The sequence below is a fragment of the Haemaphysalis longicornis genome, unplaced genomic scaffold (assembly GCF_048455015.1).
Source record: "Haemaphysalis longicornis isolate Haplotype H1 unplaced genomic scaffold, Haemaphysalis longicornis Haplotype H1 scaffold_1, whole genome shotgun sequence".
NCBI classification, from domain to species: domain Eukaryota; kingdom Metazoa; phylum Arthropoda; class Arachnida; order Ixodida; family Ixodidae; genus Haemaphysalis; species Haemaphysalis longicornis.
The window spans coordinates 218,440,016-218,458,938 of record NW_027526203.1 but is presented as its reverse complement, the minus strand read 5'-3'; the positions used below and the strand labels follow the sequence as shown (position 1 = coordinate 218,458,938).

The following is an 18,923-nucleotide window of genomic DNA, read 5'->3' as shown; positions in this document are numbered from 1 at the left end:
AAAGAGCCTTGCTGGCTATTGAGGGATATTATGGTGCACGACGAAACTTCCGCACGCAACCATTGTTTGTAAAACACTCCATATTAAAAGCCGACCAAGTGTATTATCTGCGGCTTCTTCAATACATTCACCAGAATCGCTTGTACTCTGTTCCTGATAGCAACATAGGTTACAATCTTCGCGTAGTAAAACTAAGAGTTCCGCGAACGCGAACAAATTACGGTGAACAAAAACTGAGTTGTCAGGTACCCAATGCGCTAAACAAATTCCCCTTTCCTGATGAGTTTTTTCTATCTGGAAACATGTTCAAAAAAAAAGACCAAACAGCATCTGATTGAAGGTGAAATTCTAATGTAAAAATGCAGCTTACCGTCTTTGATATATATGCGTATGTGTATGTATGTGTGTACATGGATGTGAGTGTATATATCTATTGTTCTATCTTTTTCACACAAGTACTTAAGTCGAATGATTTACTTTATTTCATCCGTATGTACGAAATTGAACTCGTACAAGTATCAATTTGTATTTGCCCATGATTGTGCACATGTTTTGTATTCTAGTAAGTGTTACTGCTTATATATTACTTTTGTATTTTGATTGCTGCCCATTCTATGTATTAAGTGTTTTTGCGTTTGCATCTGTACTACTTACAGGCTCAGGGTACCGAGGCCTCGTCAGGCTTAACCGCCTTTTTCCTCGGTCCCCTCTTTTCTATGAAAAGGAAAATAAACTTCACTTCACTTCACTTCACTTTTCTAGCGTGCGTTTTGTTACGACACCGCCATTAGTGAAATCGAGAAAGCTTTGCCTTAAGAAGAACTTTTCTGGCTTTCTTTGTTTCATTTCGAAAGCAATCCAAGCGGGCTTCAAAATCGGGTATGCAGTCTTCCATGCAGCCCCGAAAACACGGCTTTATTTTTCTGCGCTTTTTTTTACCAGGCTTGTGTAGCCGGAAAATGCCCGGAAAATGCTTGCGGGACTGTCGGTGTACTTCGTGCTCCTTGCCCAACACAAAGTAACTGTACGTTACTCCAGGCTTACGCCATGCGGCACTAACACAAGGCAGGTGGCCTCGGGAACAAGCGGCATGAATCAAGTCTAGGTATACGTTGACCGGCGTAAATCCGGGCCCGCGTCATTTTAGTCACCGCAAAGAAACAACCATGCAACTTCGGGGCAATACGCACTCTACGAACAGCGGGAAAAACCACGCGTGGTTCGGCACTATTTCCTCGTTGCTTCCATCACCACATTCAGTATATAAGAACCTCGCCAGCATGAATAAAACTACTCTCAGCCTCGGGCGCCTAACCATAAGGTGAGCTACTTTACACTCCTTTTGGCCGTGCTGGTTAAAAAGCTGATTCTTTCCCCACGCCCCCCTAATGAATGGTGAGCTCAATGAAGCAATTGAGGCCGCAGTCATTGGAAAAGTATAGATGGTTCCAAAATCTGGTATTCTATCAGCTTTGGTTAGATATGCATCAATTGTTAATTTATGACTCCTTTATGCCGCATTCATGGGGGCCTCATGCATGGCTTTGAATAGTTATTTACTTTTGGGAGAAACTATTCTGATCGAAGTTTAAAACTTACTGCTTAGAGCAGCAGTTTTGAAAACAGGATATTTCGGTTTAGTTGCGTGAATGTGCCCGAAGTTTTAATTCTAAAGCATTCACAGTATCTTCAGTACATTAGCGGTTCTAAATTTGGTCATGCGTCACCAACATTCCCCATGGAACCAGCTTAAGGGACAGTGATTAGCCGTGGACAATTTTGGTAGCTACGTAAGCAGTAATGCTGAGTACAGGAATGATAAGCCTGGAGAATATTTGAAGGAGAGAAATAATTATTGCAATAAATTTTATTCACGTGTCAAAAATTTAGTAATATCATTATTCGCTTTCTCCAGTTCATTGTGCATATATGGGATACGACATTATACCATGTACACCCAAGAGGAAAAAATTACGGACCTCGAAAGCAGCAATTTCGGGTTATTTCTCTGACGCCCGGCAGACCTGGGTACTATGTGCCGTATTTCTATTTACTTTAGTAACTATAAGTTATCTGAAATGAACACTGCAGGTTGTAGGGCTGCTACCGGAAGATAAATCACCTAAAAATGCCATTTTCCTGGTCCGTAAACTTTTGGTAGTGGCTGTACCTCCGAATTTGCACAATATCGGTAAACATTTAATACTTCATTGCAGCCCTTGTTCTAATAGCAGGAGGTTTCGTAGACAGCTGCTGAATATGTTGTTGCGTAACCTTTCCTAGTTGCTTGTAATGTTGAACAATGAGAAAGCGTACAGGTGTATCCATCCGCCAGTCTTTTGCCAGCTGAAGTGGACGTTCTCTGCCCTTTAAACATAACTGTCGTTTTACTGAAACACGAAAGTTTCAAAAACAGTTACGGTCACTGGCTTCTTAAATTACACCTTATTCGATATCATCGTTGTTCCGACGGCGTATTTGGTCGTTTCAAGCAACTTCGTAATGGGCGTATAGAGCGGGCTAAACGGCAGTCATCAGAGAATTCCGGCGCGGCATGAGTGACTGCAAATCCGCCAGTTAATGCTGGGACAGTCGTGTTGAAGCTGTTTATGGCGGAAATGATTGCGATACAGGTTTCTGACTAAAATTAACGTAACAGCTTACTTCGCCCGCTTCTGCCCTGTGAAAAGCGCTGTGAGGGAGCTGCTTCGATTTCACTGTGAGCTTAATGTTTACTATCTGTAGTGAGAACAAAATTTCGGAGTAAACATCACTTTGCCGTAAATTATATATATATTTATTCATTCATTTATTTACTTCAAGTACCCTCAATCACACAAGCATTGAAGAGGGGAGTGGGTTTCTGGAAAAAAATACAAGTAGCAAGTAACAAAGCGGCAAGAATGCAACATACTACATAAGCTGGTAGTAGAGACAACAAAAGTACTTAAGAAAATACGCTAGTGGTTCTTCTGGATGAATGCGTAGAAATATTAGCGTAGTAACGAACAAACGGAAACCATTTGCCGGCTACAAAGCTAACTACACAAACTTTACACAGTTCTACACAAGAAATGCGCAAAACATGCGTTCAAGAACAGTTATTCAAGAGAAATGAAAATAAGCAACAAGCAATAGAACAACAACACGAACAGAAAGAATATCACGTGGAATCACTACACCCGAAAGAGTCAAACAACGACCGGCGCAAAAGATTTGAATCGGCTATTGATGCAATGTCACCGGGAAGATCGTTCCATTCGGTCGAGGTTTGCGGCAAGAAAGAATTAAAAAATGAGTTTGTGTGGCAAAAAATATTCGCGACTTTGTAGGCGTGGTCGACACGTGAAGAGCGATAAGATGGCCTTGGAATTAGTTCATTGTCTAAACACTGGTGATGATAAATTTTATTGAATAAGCAGAGGCGGAAAGCTTTTCTTCGTAATGATAACAGCGGTAGTTGCAGAGTTAACTTCATCTGTGTTGCGCTAGCAGTTCTGTTGTAGTTTGAAAGGATGAAACAGGCGGCGTTATTCTGTACAAATTAAAGGGTGTGTTGCAAAGAAGTTTGATTCGGATCCCAGATTGAGGCGGCATATTCTAATTTTTGTCTTACAAGAGTTTTGTAGAATAACAGCTTTAAAGAAACCGGAGCTTCGCGGAAATGTCGCCGGAGGTAGCCTAATGTGCGGTTGGCATTACTGGTTATGTATTCGATGTGTGCTTTCCATAAAAGCGTTGAAGTTACAATTACACCTAAATAGCGATAAGATGAGACGACTTCCAACTAGGTGCCACTAAGATTGTAAACTGAAGGTGGTTCGTTTTGGCGAGAAAACCGCATTAGTTTGCATTTGTCAGGGTTTAGTTGCATTTTCCAAGTTTTGCACCACCGCGAGATACCATCTAGATCTGACTGCAGCAAAAGCTGGTCAGTATCATCCTCTATTTCTCGATAAAGGACGCAGTCATCAGCGTAGAGATGGATAGAAGATGAAACGCACTTCGGAAGGTCATTAATATATATTAAAAACAGTAGTGGACCTAAAGCGGAGCCTTGTGGCACGCCTGAGGTTACAGAAATCAAAGAGGAATTGTAGTTGTTTAGGGTAACGTATTGAAAGTGGTTAGTGAGGAAATATTCCAGCCAGGTTAATAATTTTGGATCTATTTTCAGAGGGAAAAGTTTCAACAATAATAAACGATGATCAACGTTATCATAGGCTTTCGAGAAATCTAGAAAAACGCAGTCTATTCTGGATATTTTGTCTAGTATGGTATGTAAATTGTGAGTAAAGAGCAGCAATGGTGTTTCGCATGAATATGAACACCTGAAGACATGTTGAGATGAGACGATAAACGAATTGAATTCGAGAAAACTGAAAAGTTGGGTGTACAATACGTGCTCCAATAGTTTGCAAGATACGCTTGTTCTAGAAATGGGGCGGTAGTTAAATGGAGAATGTTTGTCACCTGATTTCAACAGAGGGACCACATTCCCGATTTTCCAATGCGTCGGAAGCGAACCTGATTCTAAGGATTGCTGAAAAATATTTGCTAGGAAGATGGATGAATACATTTTAGTTTGGTTTAGGAATTTTAAGGTAATGTTTTCTGGCCCGCAGGACGATGACAACTTTAAAGGAGCCATGAAGGCAAAATACAAGTTGGGTTTATTAGAAATACTGCTTAGTCCTGATAACAATGATACCAACATCATCGCAATCTTCGAACAAATAACGGAGATATTAAAGAAAACATGTGAAGCAGTCGCGACCCCCTAGCCAATTTCCCGCAACTTTTCTATGACGTCACGGAACCTTGTTTGTGCAATTGCCGGCCGCCTAACTGACCTGTCGCAACGGCACATGACTGGACGTCTTTAATGGGGAATCTAGTTCCATTTGACCGCATCACTTGAATGCTAACGTGCAGTTACGCACTGAAAATTATATTTTATTGTTGGGCCGTATGACGTCATTCTTGCTCATAACACATCACTGTGGCACAAAATTTGAACTTTTTGAATACTTCTTGCTTTTAAAGCAAAGCTTTTTACCTCTACCCCCCAAGGGTTCTTTCGCGACCGTTGGTGTCACCAGAAAACTCCAGCGAACAAATAAAAGAATTTACTCGCACCGCCGGGAATCGAACCTAGAACTAATAGACTAACAAAGCGAGAGCCCGTTGTCTTACCGATTTAGCTACGAGCCTACACGAAAACTGGGAAGACAGGTGGGGTACTCACCAAGGACATCTACGGGTTTACCCCCTATGTTCTTGCTGAATGCCACGTGAAAGCGTCACGCGACCCCTCACGCCCGTCTAGCGGCCCTGTGCGCACCTTGCTCATGTTCTAAGAGTTACAAACATTAAAGGAAGCTCACACCAATGCATGGCATCTCACTTCTAGTACGCATGCGCTAAAGCCTGTGGCCTCCAGTGTTCACGTAAAAAATCACAGCTCCTTGTCGTCCGCCCTCACGTCAAATCAAGGAATACATTCAAATACTCCTTGATGGCCAGGCCATCCCTCCAAGCCCCAGCATCAGGATCCCGGGCCTACATCTCGAGGCTAACACCAAGAGTGACGTCTCCTTGCAGCTCCTCAAAAACAGCAATAATTAAATCATACACATGATTAGGCGAGTTGCCACCAAGAAGCGAGGCCTAAAGGAATCCGGTACCTTTCGATTATTTGAAGCTTTTGTCCTCTCGAGAGTTACTTACGTCAACCCCCTGTCTTCTTCTCGACAAGGAAGACATAGAGATGCTTTATATAATTATTAGAAAGCCGGTCAAGCAGGCCATTGGTCTTCTCATGAGTGCGTCCACACAGAGGCTGCTTAGCACGGGGCTCCAAAACACGGTGGAAGAGCTGATAGAAGGCCGTCTTTCTAACCAGAAGGTCCGACTCAGAACTGCGATGGGTAACCGCATGCTTCATCAGATTGGCTGGGCAGCCCAGAATGTCACTCCGATGACGTACTCCCACACTCTTGGCGACTAAAACTAAAGATGCACTCTTTTCTTAGAAATATGAACCGCTCCCATGAAGAGGGTCACCGAAAAGCACGGCCTCAAGCGCTAAACACCACCCTCGGTGGGGATCATGCAGTTATCTACACAGACGCTTCCAAACATCGAGGGCAGCAATACGCCATCATCGTGGCTACCTCCAGAACCAACCTCCTTGCGTGTACCTCGTTTAGGACCAAAGAAAGGATGGCAGCAGAAGAGGCAGTCATCACATTCGCTCTCGCTCAACCAGGGGTTCGGAGGGTAGTCATCGATTTCCAGCAAGCCTACTGGAATTACTAGTAGGGTCGGGTGTCCTGACCTGCACTGCGCGTGCTAAAAAACCACTCCCCAAACGGTTCCATTCAGCTCATCTGGACACCCACTCACGCTTCAATGGAGGGCAACAAATACCCCCAGCCAACAAGCCTGCGCTTTTACCTCCTGTGCTATGGAGCTGCACGAGGACAGTCACCCGCTTGTCACGTTCAGGGAGATAATCCAGCATTATCGCCTTCTAAGACAGACCGTACCTTCGCCTTACCCTCACATTTTCAGAGAACAACAAACTACCCTACGGCTCATACAATCCGGGCTCCTTCCCACAGCCTACGCGTCTTCACTTAATGTATCCGGATCGCTACGACGCTGAAAGTAAATTTTGCTCAGAAGTAGGAACACTCCGCCCCGTAATCGGGGTGTGCGACTTTAGCCCTGAGCACCCTCCTCTCTTTCCGCCAACTACCCAACAAGAGCAATGGGAGATGCTGCTGTCCATGCCCTCTCTAGCTACCCAGCTTCAGCGGGTGGACAGAACACAGGCCGCGCGCACTGCATATGGGCCCTACAGAAGAAGGAATCACTCCCCAGGGCTGCACTCTGGGCCGGTCAGAAATCTGAACAGAAGTATTTCTTCCTCCTCCTCCTTCTCTGCCGCAAATCTCGTCGCCTCCGTCCATGGCGCTGAGACGGAGTAGACTGATCGTCTAACGCGGGGTTGGATCTTGCTTTAATTTTACAAAAAAAGTTACCACTATTGTGCTACACCAATACAACTCAACCAAACACCATTCATGATTCATGCACTGATTTAACCTTAACAAGAATATCTCTTTGAAGTAATAAATGGTGTGTTAAGTGCATTTGATTTCTCTCTGGTTTTGGTATTTGTAGAGCGATGTGAGTGAATTTAAGTGACGTCGCATGGGTAACTGTTATAGGTGCCGTTTACAGCTTTGCTTTCCAACCACATTCACGGGGTGGATTGGCGCGATTTTTTTCCCTTAAGAAAACATCTTCTGTGGCTCTAATGGAAGCTGAGTGAGATACTGAATCCTAGTTCTTTCAAATTAAACGAAGTCGTATTTTCTCTTAATGGCTCTTATAAGGATTCAATCAGCTTCACTATTCCGGCTGGTTCAATGAGAATAGGAAGCATTGGAATAAAATCAGCCTGTGGGAAACTGAGGCATTCATTTGTGGAACATGCGGGCGAAAAAAATTTGAAAAGACATTGTTCAGCACTGACGGGCATTCGGCGAGAGGTATGGGCTGACCCGATTCATCGTTAAAAGAAATTGAGCTGTCTTCCTTAGCATTTACTATGTTCCAAAACTTCTTAGGATCCCGTGCAAACAAGCTGCGCAGAGTATTATCAAAAAATTATTTTTTACAGTCAGAAACGGCTTTCAAATAGTCTTCTTCAGCAACCTGATAAGCAGTCCAGCTATCGTTCGTGTCGCGCTTTTTCGCGGTGCGAAAAAGGCGTTTCTTTTTATTGTTTAGTCGCTTGAGATTATTATTGTACCAGGGTGTCTTAGCACGGGATCGAATACGCTTAATTAGAATATAGGTGTTAGTTAGCTCATCCACATATGCGCAAAACAATTCCCAGTTTTCATGCACAGTGCGCTGATCAAAATTTGTTACAAAAGGCTCCAAGTAAGCGTATAAGTTTTCGTTTATAGCATCAAAGTCAGCGTGTTTATAGTCACGGATTAGTTTCACAGTGCAGGGGTTGCGTGGAGGAGAAACGTTTATTGCAAAGTGCCACAGAGAGTGGTCGCTTAGGCCGGAAAGGTTCGTGATACCTGATAGAAGATCTGGATGTGTAGTTAGAATTATATCTGAAGTGTTGGCAGTTTGAGCAGTACATCTGTTTGGTTTTGACAAAGGCTATGTTAAGTTAAAACAGATACACAGTTCTACAAAACCTTGCGAATTCGAAGAAAAAGGCTCAAGTGTCGGACTATTGGAGGACCAGACAATGTTCGGGAAATTAAAATCGCCAAGCAAGAGAATCAGCAGGGAAAGAACGGCACACAACCGTGTTAAGAACATCATGTAGATCATTTATGTCGGTGCCGCGTCAGGAGGGCGGTGACAGGCACCCAGTATTAACTTTGTAGATTTGAGGGTAATGCACACCCGTACTGTTTCTATCGGCGAGGCCACATTAATACGAAACGACAGTATGTTACGAGATACAGCTACCAGTGTTCCTCCTCCGTGTCTGTTTTCTCTGTCGCATCGATATACGTCATACGTTTTATCGCTCATGAAAACTTCGTTACTTCGCACTTTTGCAGTTAGCCAAGTCTCGACTAATGAAACTACGTCAGCATCACAGGAATTTATAATAGAGCAGAGTTCATCGCCTTTGTTCATTACACTTCTTTTGTTAGAAACAATAAACGATACTGACCGAGAAAATGAATCGCGTGCATCACTACCCCTCGCTTATTGTTAGGTGGGGAACTTGACGGATTGGATGAAAGAGGAGGGTGACTGGAACGTGCACGAGTATTAGAAGCACGCCATTCGTAGCCTTTTTTACAACTATAAGGACCACGTGGAGCGATTTCGTGACCTGTGTGGACTGACCGGTCATAGGTAAATGTTTCTTAAAGCAAAGCTTTTTACCTCTACCCCGCAAGGGTTCTTTCGCGACCGTTGGTGTCACCAGAAACCTCCAGCGAACAAATGAAACAATCAACTGACACCGCCGGGAATCGAACCTGGAACTAATAGACTAACAAAGCAAGAACTCGTTGTCTTACGGATTTAGCTACGAGCCCACGGAAAGATGGGGAAGACGGGTGGTGTACTCACCAAGCACAGCTACGGGTTTACCGCCTGCGTTCTCGCTGAATGCCACGTGAATGTGTCACGCGACCACTCACGCCGGTCTAGCGGCCCTGTGCGCTCCTTGCTCATGTGCTAAGAGTTACAAATATAAAGGAAGCTCACACCAATGCATGGCATCTCACTTCTAGTACGCCAATGTGCTGAAGCCTGTGGCCTCCAGTGTTCACATAAAAAATCACAACTCCTTGCCGTCCGCCCTAACGCCAATTCAAGGAATACATTCAAATACTCCTTGATGGCCATAAAATCACTCCAAGCCCCAGCATCAAGATCCTCGGCCGACATCTCGAGGCTAACACCAAGGGTGACGTCTCCTTGCAGCGCCTTAAAAACAGCATTAAACAAATCATGCACATGATCAGGCGAGTTGCCACCAAGATGGAGGCCTAAAGGAATCCGGTACCTTTCGGTTAATTGAAGATTTTGTCCTCTCGAGAGTCACTTACGTCAGCCCCCGTCGTCTTCTCGACAAGGAAGATATAGACATGCTTTATATAATGATTAGAAAGGCGGTCCAGCAGGCCATTGGTCTTCTCATGAGTGCGTCCACAGAGAGGCTGCTTAGCACGGGGCTCCACAACACGGTGGAAGAGCTGATAGGAGGCCATCTTTATAACCAGAAGGTCCGACTCAGAACTGCGGTGGGTAACCACATGCTTCGCCAGATTGGCTGGGCAGCCCAGAATGTCGCACCGCTTGACGTACTCTTAGACTCTTGGTGACTAATACTAAAGATTATCCCTTTGCTTAGAAATATGAACCACTCACATGACGAGGGTCACCGAAAAGCACGGGCTCAAGCGCTAAACACCACCCTAAGTGGGGATCGTGCAGTTATCTACACAGACGCCTCCAAACATCGAGGGTAGCAATACGCCATCATCGTGGCTACCTCCAGTACCAACCTCCTTGCGTGTACCTCGTTTACGACCCCAGAAATGACGGCAGCAGAAGAGGGAACCATCACCTTGGCTCTCACTCAACCAGGGGTTCGTAGGGTAGCCACCGATTCCCAGCAAGCCTACTGGAATTACCAGTCGGGTTGGGTGTCCTGACCTGCAGTGCGCGTGCTAAAAAACGCTCCCCAAACGGTTCCATTCAGCTCATCTGGACACCCCCTCACGCTTCAATGGAGGGCAACAAATACGCCCACCAACAAGCCTGCGCCTCTACCTCCCGTGCTATGGAGCTGCACGAGGACAGTCACCCGCTTGTCACGTTCAGGTAGATAACCCAGCATTATTGCCTTCTGAGACAGACCCTACGTTCGCCTTACCCTGACCTTTCGAGAGAACAACAAACTACCCTATGGCTCATACAATCCGGGCTCCTTCCCACAGCCTACGCGTCTTCACCTAATGCATTCGAATCACTACGAAAATGAATGTAAATGTTGCTCAGAAGTAGGAACATTCCGCCCCGTAATCGGGATGTGAGACTTTATCCCCGAGCACCCTCCTCTCTTTCGTCAACCACGCAACAAGAGCGCGAGATGCCGCTGTCCAGGCCCTCTCTACCTACCCACATTCAGCTGGTGGACAGAACACAGGCCTCAAGGAATGTATATGGGCCCCACAGAAGAAGGAATCACTTCCCAGGGCTGCACTCTGGGCCATTCAGAAATCTGAACAGAAGTATTTCTTCCTCCTCCGTGTCCTTCTCTGCCGCAAATATCGCCACCTCCGTCCGCGGCGCAGAGACGAAGAAGTCAGATCGTCTAACACCGGGTTGGAGCTTACTTTAATTTTATAAAAAAGGTTTCCACTCTTGTTCTACACCAATACAACTCAACCAAACACCGTTCGTGCATCATGCATTGATTTAACCTTACGAAGAATATCTCTTTGAAGTAATAAATGGTGTGGTTAGGTGCATTTCACTATTCTTTGGTTTTACTGTTTGTACAGAAATGTGAGTGAATTTAAGTGACGTCAGATGGGTAATCGTTACGGGTGCCGTTTACAGCTTTGCTTTCCAACCACATTCACGGGGTGGATTGGCGCGAGTTTTTTTTTTGTTTACAACTAGCTTGTCATGTCTAAGTTTGAAAGCCGGTGAATTAGGAAGCGCTTTGCCGAATTCCACGAACTTCTTACGTGCGAGCCGAGTGGCCGGTGAAAAATCCTCGCAGACCGTTATGTTACAGTCCTTGAGATTTTAACTCTGTGCGAGGACTTCATTTTTAGTTTTCAAGATTACGAATATAACTATAATCGGTCGGTACTTTTGTTCTTGGTAGGGACCACCCAGACGATGCGCACGCTCAACTGCTTCGCAAGGCAGTCTAATATTCATGGTTTCGTTTATTATATCAACACTTTTCTTTTCGGTTTCCTCCCACGATTCTTTTTCGTCAGAAACCCTATAAAAACTTACATTTTTACGGCTAGAATTGTCTTCTAAATCATCTAACCCAGAATGGAGGCCAGCGTTTTGCTCGGTAATTGTCCCAACAGATTCCTGGACCGTTTGCAAACCTGTTTCAATATTGTCGATGTCAGCAGATCTAGTCTCAATTTTGGACAAGCTGTCATCAATAGCCACTATTTTTGAGGCAAAGGATTGCTGTGGGGTCTTAAATTCGCTGACGGTCTCTAAAAGATTATCCTTGCCTTGTGCGAGGACACTTCATTGTTTAAGTCGCGCAGGTGTTGAAGAATTTTTTTACGCCAGTCTGAATCTGGGTCTGAAGTTCGTACTTCGGCATGTTTCTTCTTGGGACCGGGGTTGCTTTCAATATCACCTGAAGAAAGTAGTAGTAGGCCAAGTACATCAGGAGCATTCTTTGATGACAACATACACAACACTTGGGCATGGGAGTAGGAGTAAACTCGGTTGCTAGAACGCTTCGCATATAACGAGGTTGTGCTACAGACCTGAACAAGACGAAGGAAAGAGATGTCAGCCATAGGTACAGCAGTGCCGCTCCCATGCCCACTGAAGTGGCGCCAGACGAGAGGGCTTCTTATAACCTGTTGTGATGGTGCTGCTTCAAACGATGTGTCGCTTGATGAAACTTCATGAAAAGAACTGATGACCACGCATTCGGCATGCGCACTCCAGTAGATACTGTCGCTGTTTCGGCCTCCCCCAAGATAGCGAACGGCCAATTTGCAGCTACTGTGCTCCCGCGCAGGCACGAGACAAACCACGCCAGAACCTGAACAAGACGAAGGCAAGAGATGTCAGCCATGGGTACAGCAGCGCCGCTCCCATGCCCGCTCCCATGCCCATATATAAGAACCGGTACTGGGCGAATGATTTACTTTAATTCCGCGTCCCGTTGGAAGCCGCCGGAGAGAACGGTTACAGGGTATAATTAAAATCCTATTGGGCTAAGACATGCGGGGAAATCTCGTACGCACATTTAATCTTTAAGGCCCATGGTTTTGACACGGAACCACTTTATCACAACCTGAGCTTCCATTACTTTTCATAAACAGCCAGAGGACGGAATGGCAGGTCTGCTTACGGCCGCTAACACCCATCGCTTTGGAGCTAACCGACCATCTGTAAAGTAATCAGGCACACGATCCACATCCAACCCTTCGTCAGCGGGGGAAAAATACAAAATTACAAAAATACAAAAATACCATTCTGCATTAAAGGTGCCATTAAAGGTACAGTTAATGGGACCGGCTACAACCTCCTCAACAATAAAATACTGAAAATACCCTCTGCTTGCGTCGCCCTGTGCAAAACAAGAATAATTGTAGCTATAAATACGTTTTGCCGAATAGCAACTTCCATTGCGTCGAATGCATATTCAAAGTTCGTCACCAAACCTGGGACATTATAACAAACTACCCTCATCACGGAAGTTTGATTGCCTCCATGTTTAGCGTGCTGACAGGCTTTAGATAAGACTTTTGATCACATTCTGTCACGCGGTGCGAAACTAGCGGAACAAAATTACTAACACGTAACCACCCATGAACAAGGCCTCAAGATCTGCAGTGACAACGACAAAAGCAATACCTTGTGAGAAATAACGGAAGGTGAAAGCTGAGACAGGAAAGCTGCGTCAGGAAGCGTAAAATTATGAATCTGGTATTGGTTTCCCACTGGCGTACTCCACGTTACATCACGTCTATTTAGCATTCATTCGGAATAAGCACCCACTGTTTTTTTGCAATAAAGTGTAGCCAAGTTCTCACTTCTTGCCACTTTTTGACGTTATTTTTAATCCCTCAATGATGCAGCCTAGCAAGCCACGCTGACCCTATACAAGCAAACATGAAGATCCTGGCTGTTGCCCTCATCTTCGTCCTTGTAGCGGGTGAGTCTTCTCGGGTACAATATTTGGTGCCTCCTCGTCTTCTGTGTCAGAGTGCGAGTACTGAGCTAGGGGCTCGTATTAAATAAAACTATACCATTCATATAAAGAGGGTATTTTTTTGCTCTTTTCTAACGATCAGATCTTAAAAGCTGTTTCTCTCCACCAGATATGTAGCAAAACTGAACTCCGTATATGCATTACGATATAATATATGCCCATTTTGTTGATTCACCACGTCAGCAATAGGTAGTAGGTAATTTAGCGTACCATGCGCAAGGGTCAAAATTTGGTTAAACTAAACACAAGCGTAAAAAGCACGCAACAAATATCCTTGCAAGCAACGCTTAACTACGTTTTCCGCCTTTAGAGCAACAGCTCATTCGGAAACTCCGCTTGTAACACTTAAAGGACCATCATTAACCTCTCGATAATAGGTCAAAGCACTCTTCAGTAAAATCAATGAAAGAATTTCTTTGAAACGCTTTCTTTTGAGCAAACTTAGAATGTTGAGAAGGGCATAAAATGTCGCCATATTTATCGAGCGGCGTGTATTTATTCCGAGAATGGGTGCAACGTCACTTCTAACAATTTAAAAATTACAGATGGTTTGGCAGCACCAGCCACACAGTATCGGGAAGAGGATGCATGCATTCCCGATGATAAAGCATAGTCCAACACGCTGTGGGTGTGGAACTCTCTAGTCGCCTCCAGAGAAGGCTTCACAGCACGCACTTGGGTCTCAGAGTAGGGGCGAAATTTTATTAGAAGGCGATTACCAATGTCATACTGCCTGTATATACTAGTCTTGGGGGTAATATCACTTTGCTAGAATAACCGCAGCAAGTGTCGCGTGTGCGCCAGCCTAGGCATAACATTTGCCTTTGAGGTTTGCCAATGTCAACCTGTTCCTGCAGCTTGGCGTGCAATTGGTTCTGTTTTCCAATGGGTTCAAGTTCACTACGACAGACTAGATAGTTGAGTGTTTGGTATAACGCCCTATTTTGGCCTTAACTATGGACAACCTTTCGGTGGAGCCTTACGACGTGCCGAGTAACGCCATACTCATTGTACTTTGATATGCGGATACCGGTGACGACGATAACGTCAGAGCATGCATGACGTTAGGCATAACGTCGGCCCTCGCATTCTCGCATCGCCCGCTAAATCTGCTGCGCATAAACCTTAGCGCAAGCGAGTAGTTATAAACTGTAATATAACGCAGGCTTAAGGAAACAGGCTTCACAAATATTACGCGAAAGCGGCAGCTGTAAGGTAGAAGTGCTTTCGCGCTAAAAACCCTAAATGTCCATATTAATGTGTAGGACTCATCTCCACAGCAGCAGCTCAAGATGACGAGAGTGACGTGCCCCACGTCAGAGTCCGTGAGTATTTTGCTTTTTCTCCAGATGCATTGTAATATACGTAGCCTTGGTTCAACTCCTGCTGAGTTTTAGTGTTGCTTCAGTAGAACTTCTCGTTTCCTTATTCACTATAAACATTGAGTAAAATTGAAACTGTCCTGGCACTGCTTATGAATAGCCTCGGGTATTAGGCGGTGGCAACGCAGCAACTTTTAACGCTGTGAAAGAGCAACAACACGCACTGATGTGTTATGCATGCGAATTACGGCCGTTCCTCACCACGTCTGGCCTTCATGAAACGTTTACGTCAAATACCAGCAGGTTATCCTATGTACCGCGGGCTACACTGGAAGGGATGTGGTATACAACCCCCTGTGGCTTCTCACAAGCTGCTGCTTGTGTTTGACAGCACATATTTGCCTGCGCCAGGAACAAAAATTTTTTTGTACTTTTTTTCTGCGCCCTTTACAATATGTAGAACAACTTGTTCTGCGTTTAAACAGAATTGTTAGAGAGGAGCTTAGTGAGTTCAGTAATGAAAGTGTACCTTGCATTTTGGCTCAAGCTAGCAAGACACGCTTGCCCCTTCTAGGTAATTTTTGTGGAATTAATGGCGTCACAAACAATACGAACCAAATGACTCGGGAAACCGTGCAGCCATTTAAAGTATTTAAAAACGAAGTAAACGACTCTCTAAGCCCTTCTCTATAAGTAACCGGAAAGGAATGATGTTTTTCTCCTCCGCACGGGCGGAGCTCTGCATTTTAAAAAAATGTGATTAAATAAATGCATACTGTTGTTGCCCTTCCTGTTATGCTTTACCATGTCTAGCTATTTCATTTGTAGTTATTCTATTATTGATAACCCCGAATTTTTTTCCACGGTCAGAATTTGCCTTGTGAAATTCAGTGGCACGTTGTTACTTGCTCGCGCAGTGTTGAAACGAAGAGGAACCAACGCACCCAAACCATTGAATTTTGTCATTTATGCCCTATGTAATGCTCTGAAAACATGTCCACGAAAGTTTACGTAACTCTCCCTTGATAAGAAAACTGGCGCAGCGAAAACAGGAGAAAACAGTTCCGTCTGTCGTCCATTCCAGGACGCGGCTTTGGCTGCCCGTTTAACCAGGGCGCCTGCCACAGCCATTGCCGTAGCATTGGGCGGCGCGGAGGATACTGCGCTGGAATCGTGAAGCAGACTTGCACGTGCTACCGCAAGTAGAGACAACTTCGCCCGGCGGCCGCTGACGACACGCTTCGCATCCCAAAGGAGAACCAAGTTTGTATACACTGTTCAGAGCAAGGTAAAAAGGCGAGCAGCTCTGGTCGACACATTCACATGTGGCCATTAGCGTTGTAGCGATTATTTATGTGTGTTCTAATAAAAGCTGAGATATATGAAACCCTCGTAAGGAGTGTTGAAAGGGGTCGTGAAGAGATTTCAAAACAAACTGTGTTGTGTGGACTCTTATAAGTGTGGAATCTTGACAAACAAACAATGCATACCCTTTTTGCTGCCCGATATAGGCAAATACGGAAAAAAATGCAGTTCCGGTATCACCAAGGCTTTCCTCCTCAACTCATGAAGTTAGTTGTGATGTCTTGCTAAGCAGCTAATCAGTTCTTCCTCGTCTGCACAACATTTCGGCATTGAGCGGGCTCGCAAAGGGTAAAAAACAGGCTACAGCTTTAACGCCATGCTGAAACCAGCACTGCAACTGAACGGGAGATGTCTGCTCACGACACATCAACATGGTCGAACTTTCTGTCAAACACGCGGGTGAGTGGCGCAGGCAGAGGTAACCCCATTTAAATTAAACTTGGGTATGTGTAAACGTTTACGCAGGTTTCGCACGAGTCTAAACTGTAATTCTGCTTGCCGGTATTCTTGAACAAGCTTGCCGACGTCTGTCTCGCGTAGCCTGTAATGTGAGTTGCGCGAAAGTGAAACTCCTGACCTGATGAGATAAATGATCGAAAGCGTAAAATGAGAATTTCCTACACAAGCCTATTTAGCGAAAGAACTTCGAGTAGTAGGAACTTAAAACCAACCAATCGGTTACTCATCAAGAGCAAAAATAACTAGCGAGAACCAGTCATTCACCACCGAGTCGCCTTGTACCAGCATCACACAGTTGGGTTGCGTTCCTGTTTCCTCAAATAAACAATGCTGTTAATGATTTTTTTTTTATTGGGTATGGTCCGCTTTGGCTTACTGCAGAAGTGTTTTGAAGTAACTTGGCGGTTAAAGCTCCGGTTTGATTAAAATTTATGAAAAAACACCCGAGCCCTGGGTTGCAAATGCGCAGCAGCTTCCAAACTGGCCCTGGTAATACTATGCCAGCTAATCAGACTTCTCTGTACATTAAGTTCTGCTGAATTTGCATGCCATCCTGGCATGCGATAGTCATAGGGGTGACTGGAGAGTGTGATGCAGTTGCTCTGCAACGCCGGTTCAAAGTCACTTCCCACTCGAGGGCACTGAATAATTGAGCTGCTGTTAACGTAACACGCTGCGTGCGAAAGCCATTTAGGTTGCAAGCTGTATGCCAAGCCTTTGCCTGTAGCTTTTATGCCTGCTTGCTTTTGATAGATACCATATTTTTAATACGCAATACCTTAATTTTATTTGCATTGATATAATTTTTCTCATTTTTTGTCAGGACAACATCACGAGTTCAGATCGAGGTGGTCCAGACTAATCGAGTCTCATCCCGACAAAAGCACCATTGGGAGTGCCGAGCAGCCCCGGGGTAGTCAAGTAAAGTCACGGGGGAGTGCCTGTCAACAGCCAAAATGATGAAGAGCAGCTCATGTTTTCACGTCTCTCAAGTTATGCGAACAGCATCAAAGTTCCAGGAACTGCGTGGGCAACACAAATGGGGGCGGTCGTCTTTTCGGAAGTGGCGTGGGCGAAGACGCGAGACCAGGCACCTTTCCTGAGAAATACACTAGATATAACTGTTACATCCAGTGGGGAGCTTTAACCGCGTGCCGAATTCATTTATGGTCACCCTATAACTATAAACGCCATAAGTGGTGATGTGCCTTCATGCGGCTTGAGCAACTTGGAAATTGTGATTTGCGAGTTTCACAACCAGCATGTGGTCGCGGGTGGCCCTGATTCTAACACGTGCCGCAACATCAAACCAGAGTGTGCGTATATTGATGCATGTGGTGTTTGGCGCCACAGCAGTTGCATGTTGTTTATGGAAGTATGAAGTTGTGGCCGCTGTGAAAGGGTGAAAGACACACTGCGGATACATCACTTTCGCATGCAAAAGAAGAGGAAAATGGAGCGCATTCGTCTTGTAAGCAGCCCTTCCGAAAAATCCCGCATTGACCTTTTGCGGAAGGCCAGGATTGCCTGCTACAATTCCAAAGTTCGACATCTAAAAGAAAAAAAAAGCTTGAGGCAGAAGTGGGCAAATGCCCACTTCAAATGCCCAGAAGTGGTGGGCACGGGAGCAGCGCCAACGGCGTCGCATTCACCCGTGTTGTTTTCAACATGCAGGTTTTGCTTGCATTGCTCGCGTCATGGCTGCCCGTGGTATTCTGGTGCTCCGATTGCTCGTACGCACTACCGCAAAACGTGGTTGGAAACAGCCACTACGCCTGCGTGCATTTCCTAGGAAGGCCTGACAACGCAACTTTCATCGACCCCGACACGTGGATGGAACTCGACCTCCGGTTTCCAGCCCAATTAATCTTCAGCGACATCGTCTTCCCCGTCCAACATAAACGAGCCGCCTCCCCGGCAGGCTTCAGTGGGTACGGGAGCAGCGCCAACGGCGTCGCATTCACCCGTGTTGTTTTCAACATGCAGGTTTGTAACAAGTATTCATTACATGCTAGAAAGAATGATGATCCATTTCTATTGCTGTTCCCGTGCCCACGGGTGTTGTGCGAGACCATTGCTGAGTGTTTTAAAGCAAAGCTTTTTACCTCTACCCTCCAAGGGTTCTTTCGCGACCGTTGGTGTCACCAGAAAACTCAAGCGAACAAATAAAAGAATTTACTGGCACCGCCGGGAATCGAACCTGGAACTAATGGACTAACAAAGCGAGAGCCCGTTGTCTTACCGATTTAGCTACGAGCACACGCGAAGACGGAAAA

General features: G+C 45.2%; 1 protein-coding gene across 4 annotated transcripts; it reads left to right on the top strand.

Moving 5' to 3' along the window:
* The first annotated feature begins 1,243 nt into the window (after positions 1–1,243).
* LOC144142044 (defensin-like) lies at positions 1,244–16,210 on the top strand. 4 transcript variants are annotated; one of them, XM_077673481.1, is made up of 4 exons: positions 1,244–1,321; positions 13,368–13,444; positions 14,767–14,826; positions 15,908–16,210. In XM_077673481.1, the coding sequence occupies exons 1-4, from the start codon at positions 1,281–1,283 to the stop codon at positions 16,027–16,029; spliced, it is 300 nt and encodes a 99-aa protein (XP_077529607.1). In that variant the 5' UTR covers positions 1,244–1,280; the 3' UTR covers positions 16,030–16,210. The 4 variants fall into 4 exon arrangements, with proteins under 4 accessions (XP_077529607.1, XP_077529620.1, XP_077529600.1 ...); XM_077673494.1 differs by having other exon boundaries at positions 1,257–1,321; positions 14,782–14,826; XM_077673474.1 differs by lacking the exon at positions 1,244–1,321 and adding an exon at positions 10,268–10,389.
* The last annotated feature ends 2,713 nt before the right edge of the window (positions 16,211–18,923 follow it).

Excerpts from the sequence above, each read along its gene's own strand:
- LOC144142044 (XM_077673474.1), top strand. The coding sequence starts at position 10,295 with ATGGAGGGCAACAAATACGCCCACCAACAAGCCTGCGCCTCTACCTCC. Across the intron at positions 13,445-14,766 it reads CATCTTCGTCCTTGTAGCGG|GACTCATCTCCACAGCAGCA; the intron begins GTGAGTCTTCTC and ends ATTAATGTGTAG. Across the intron at positions 14,827-15,907 it reads CGTGCCCCACGTCAGAGTCC|GACGCGGCTTTGGCTGCCCG; the intron begins GTGAGTATTTTG and ends CGTCCATTCCAG.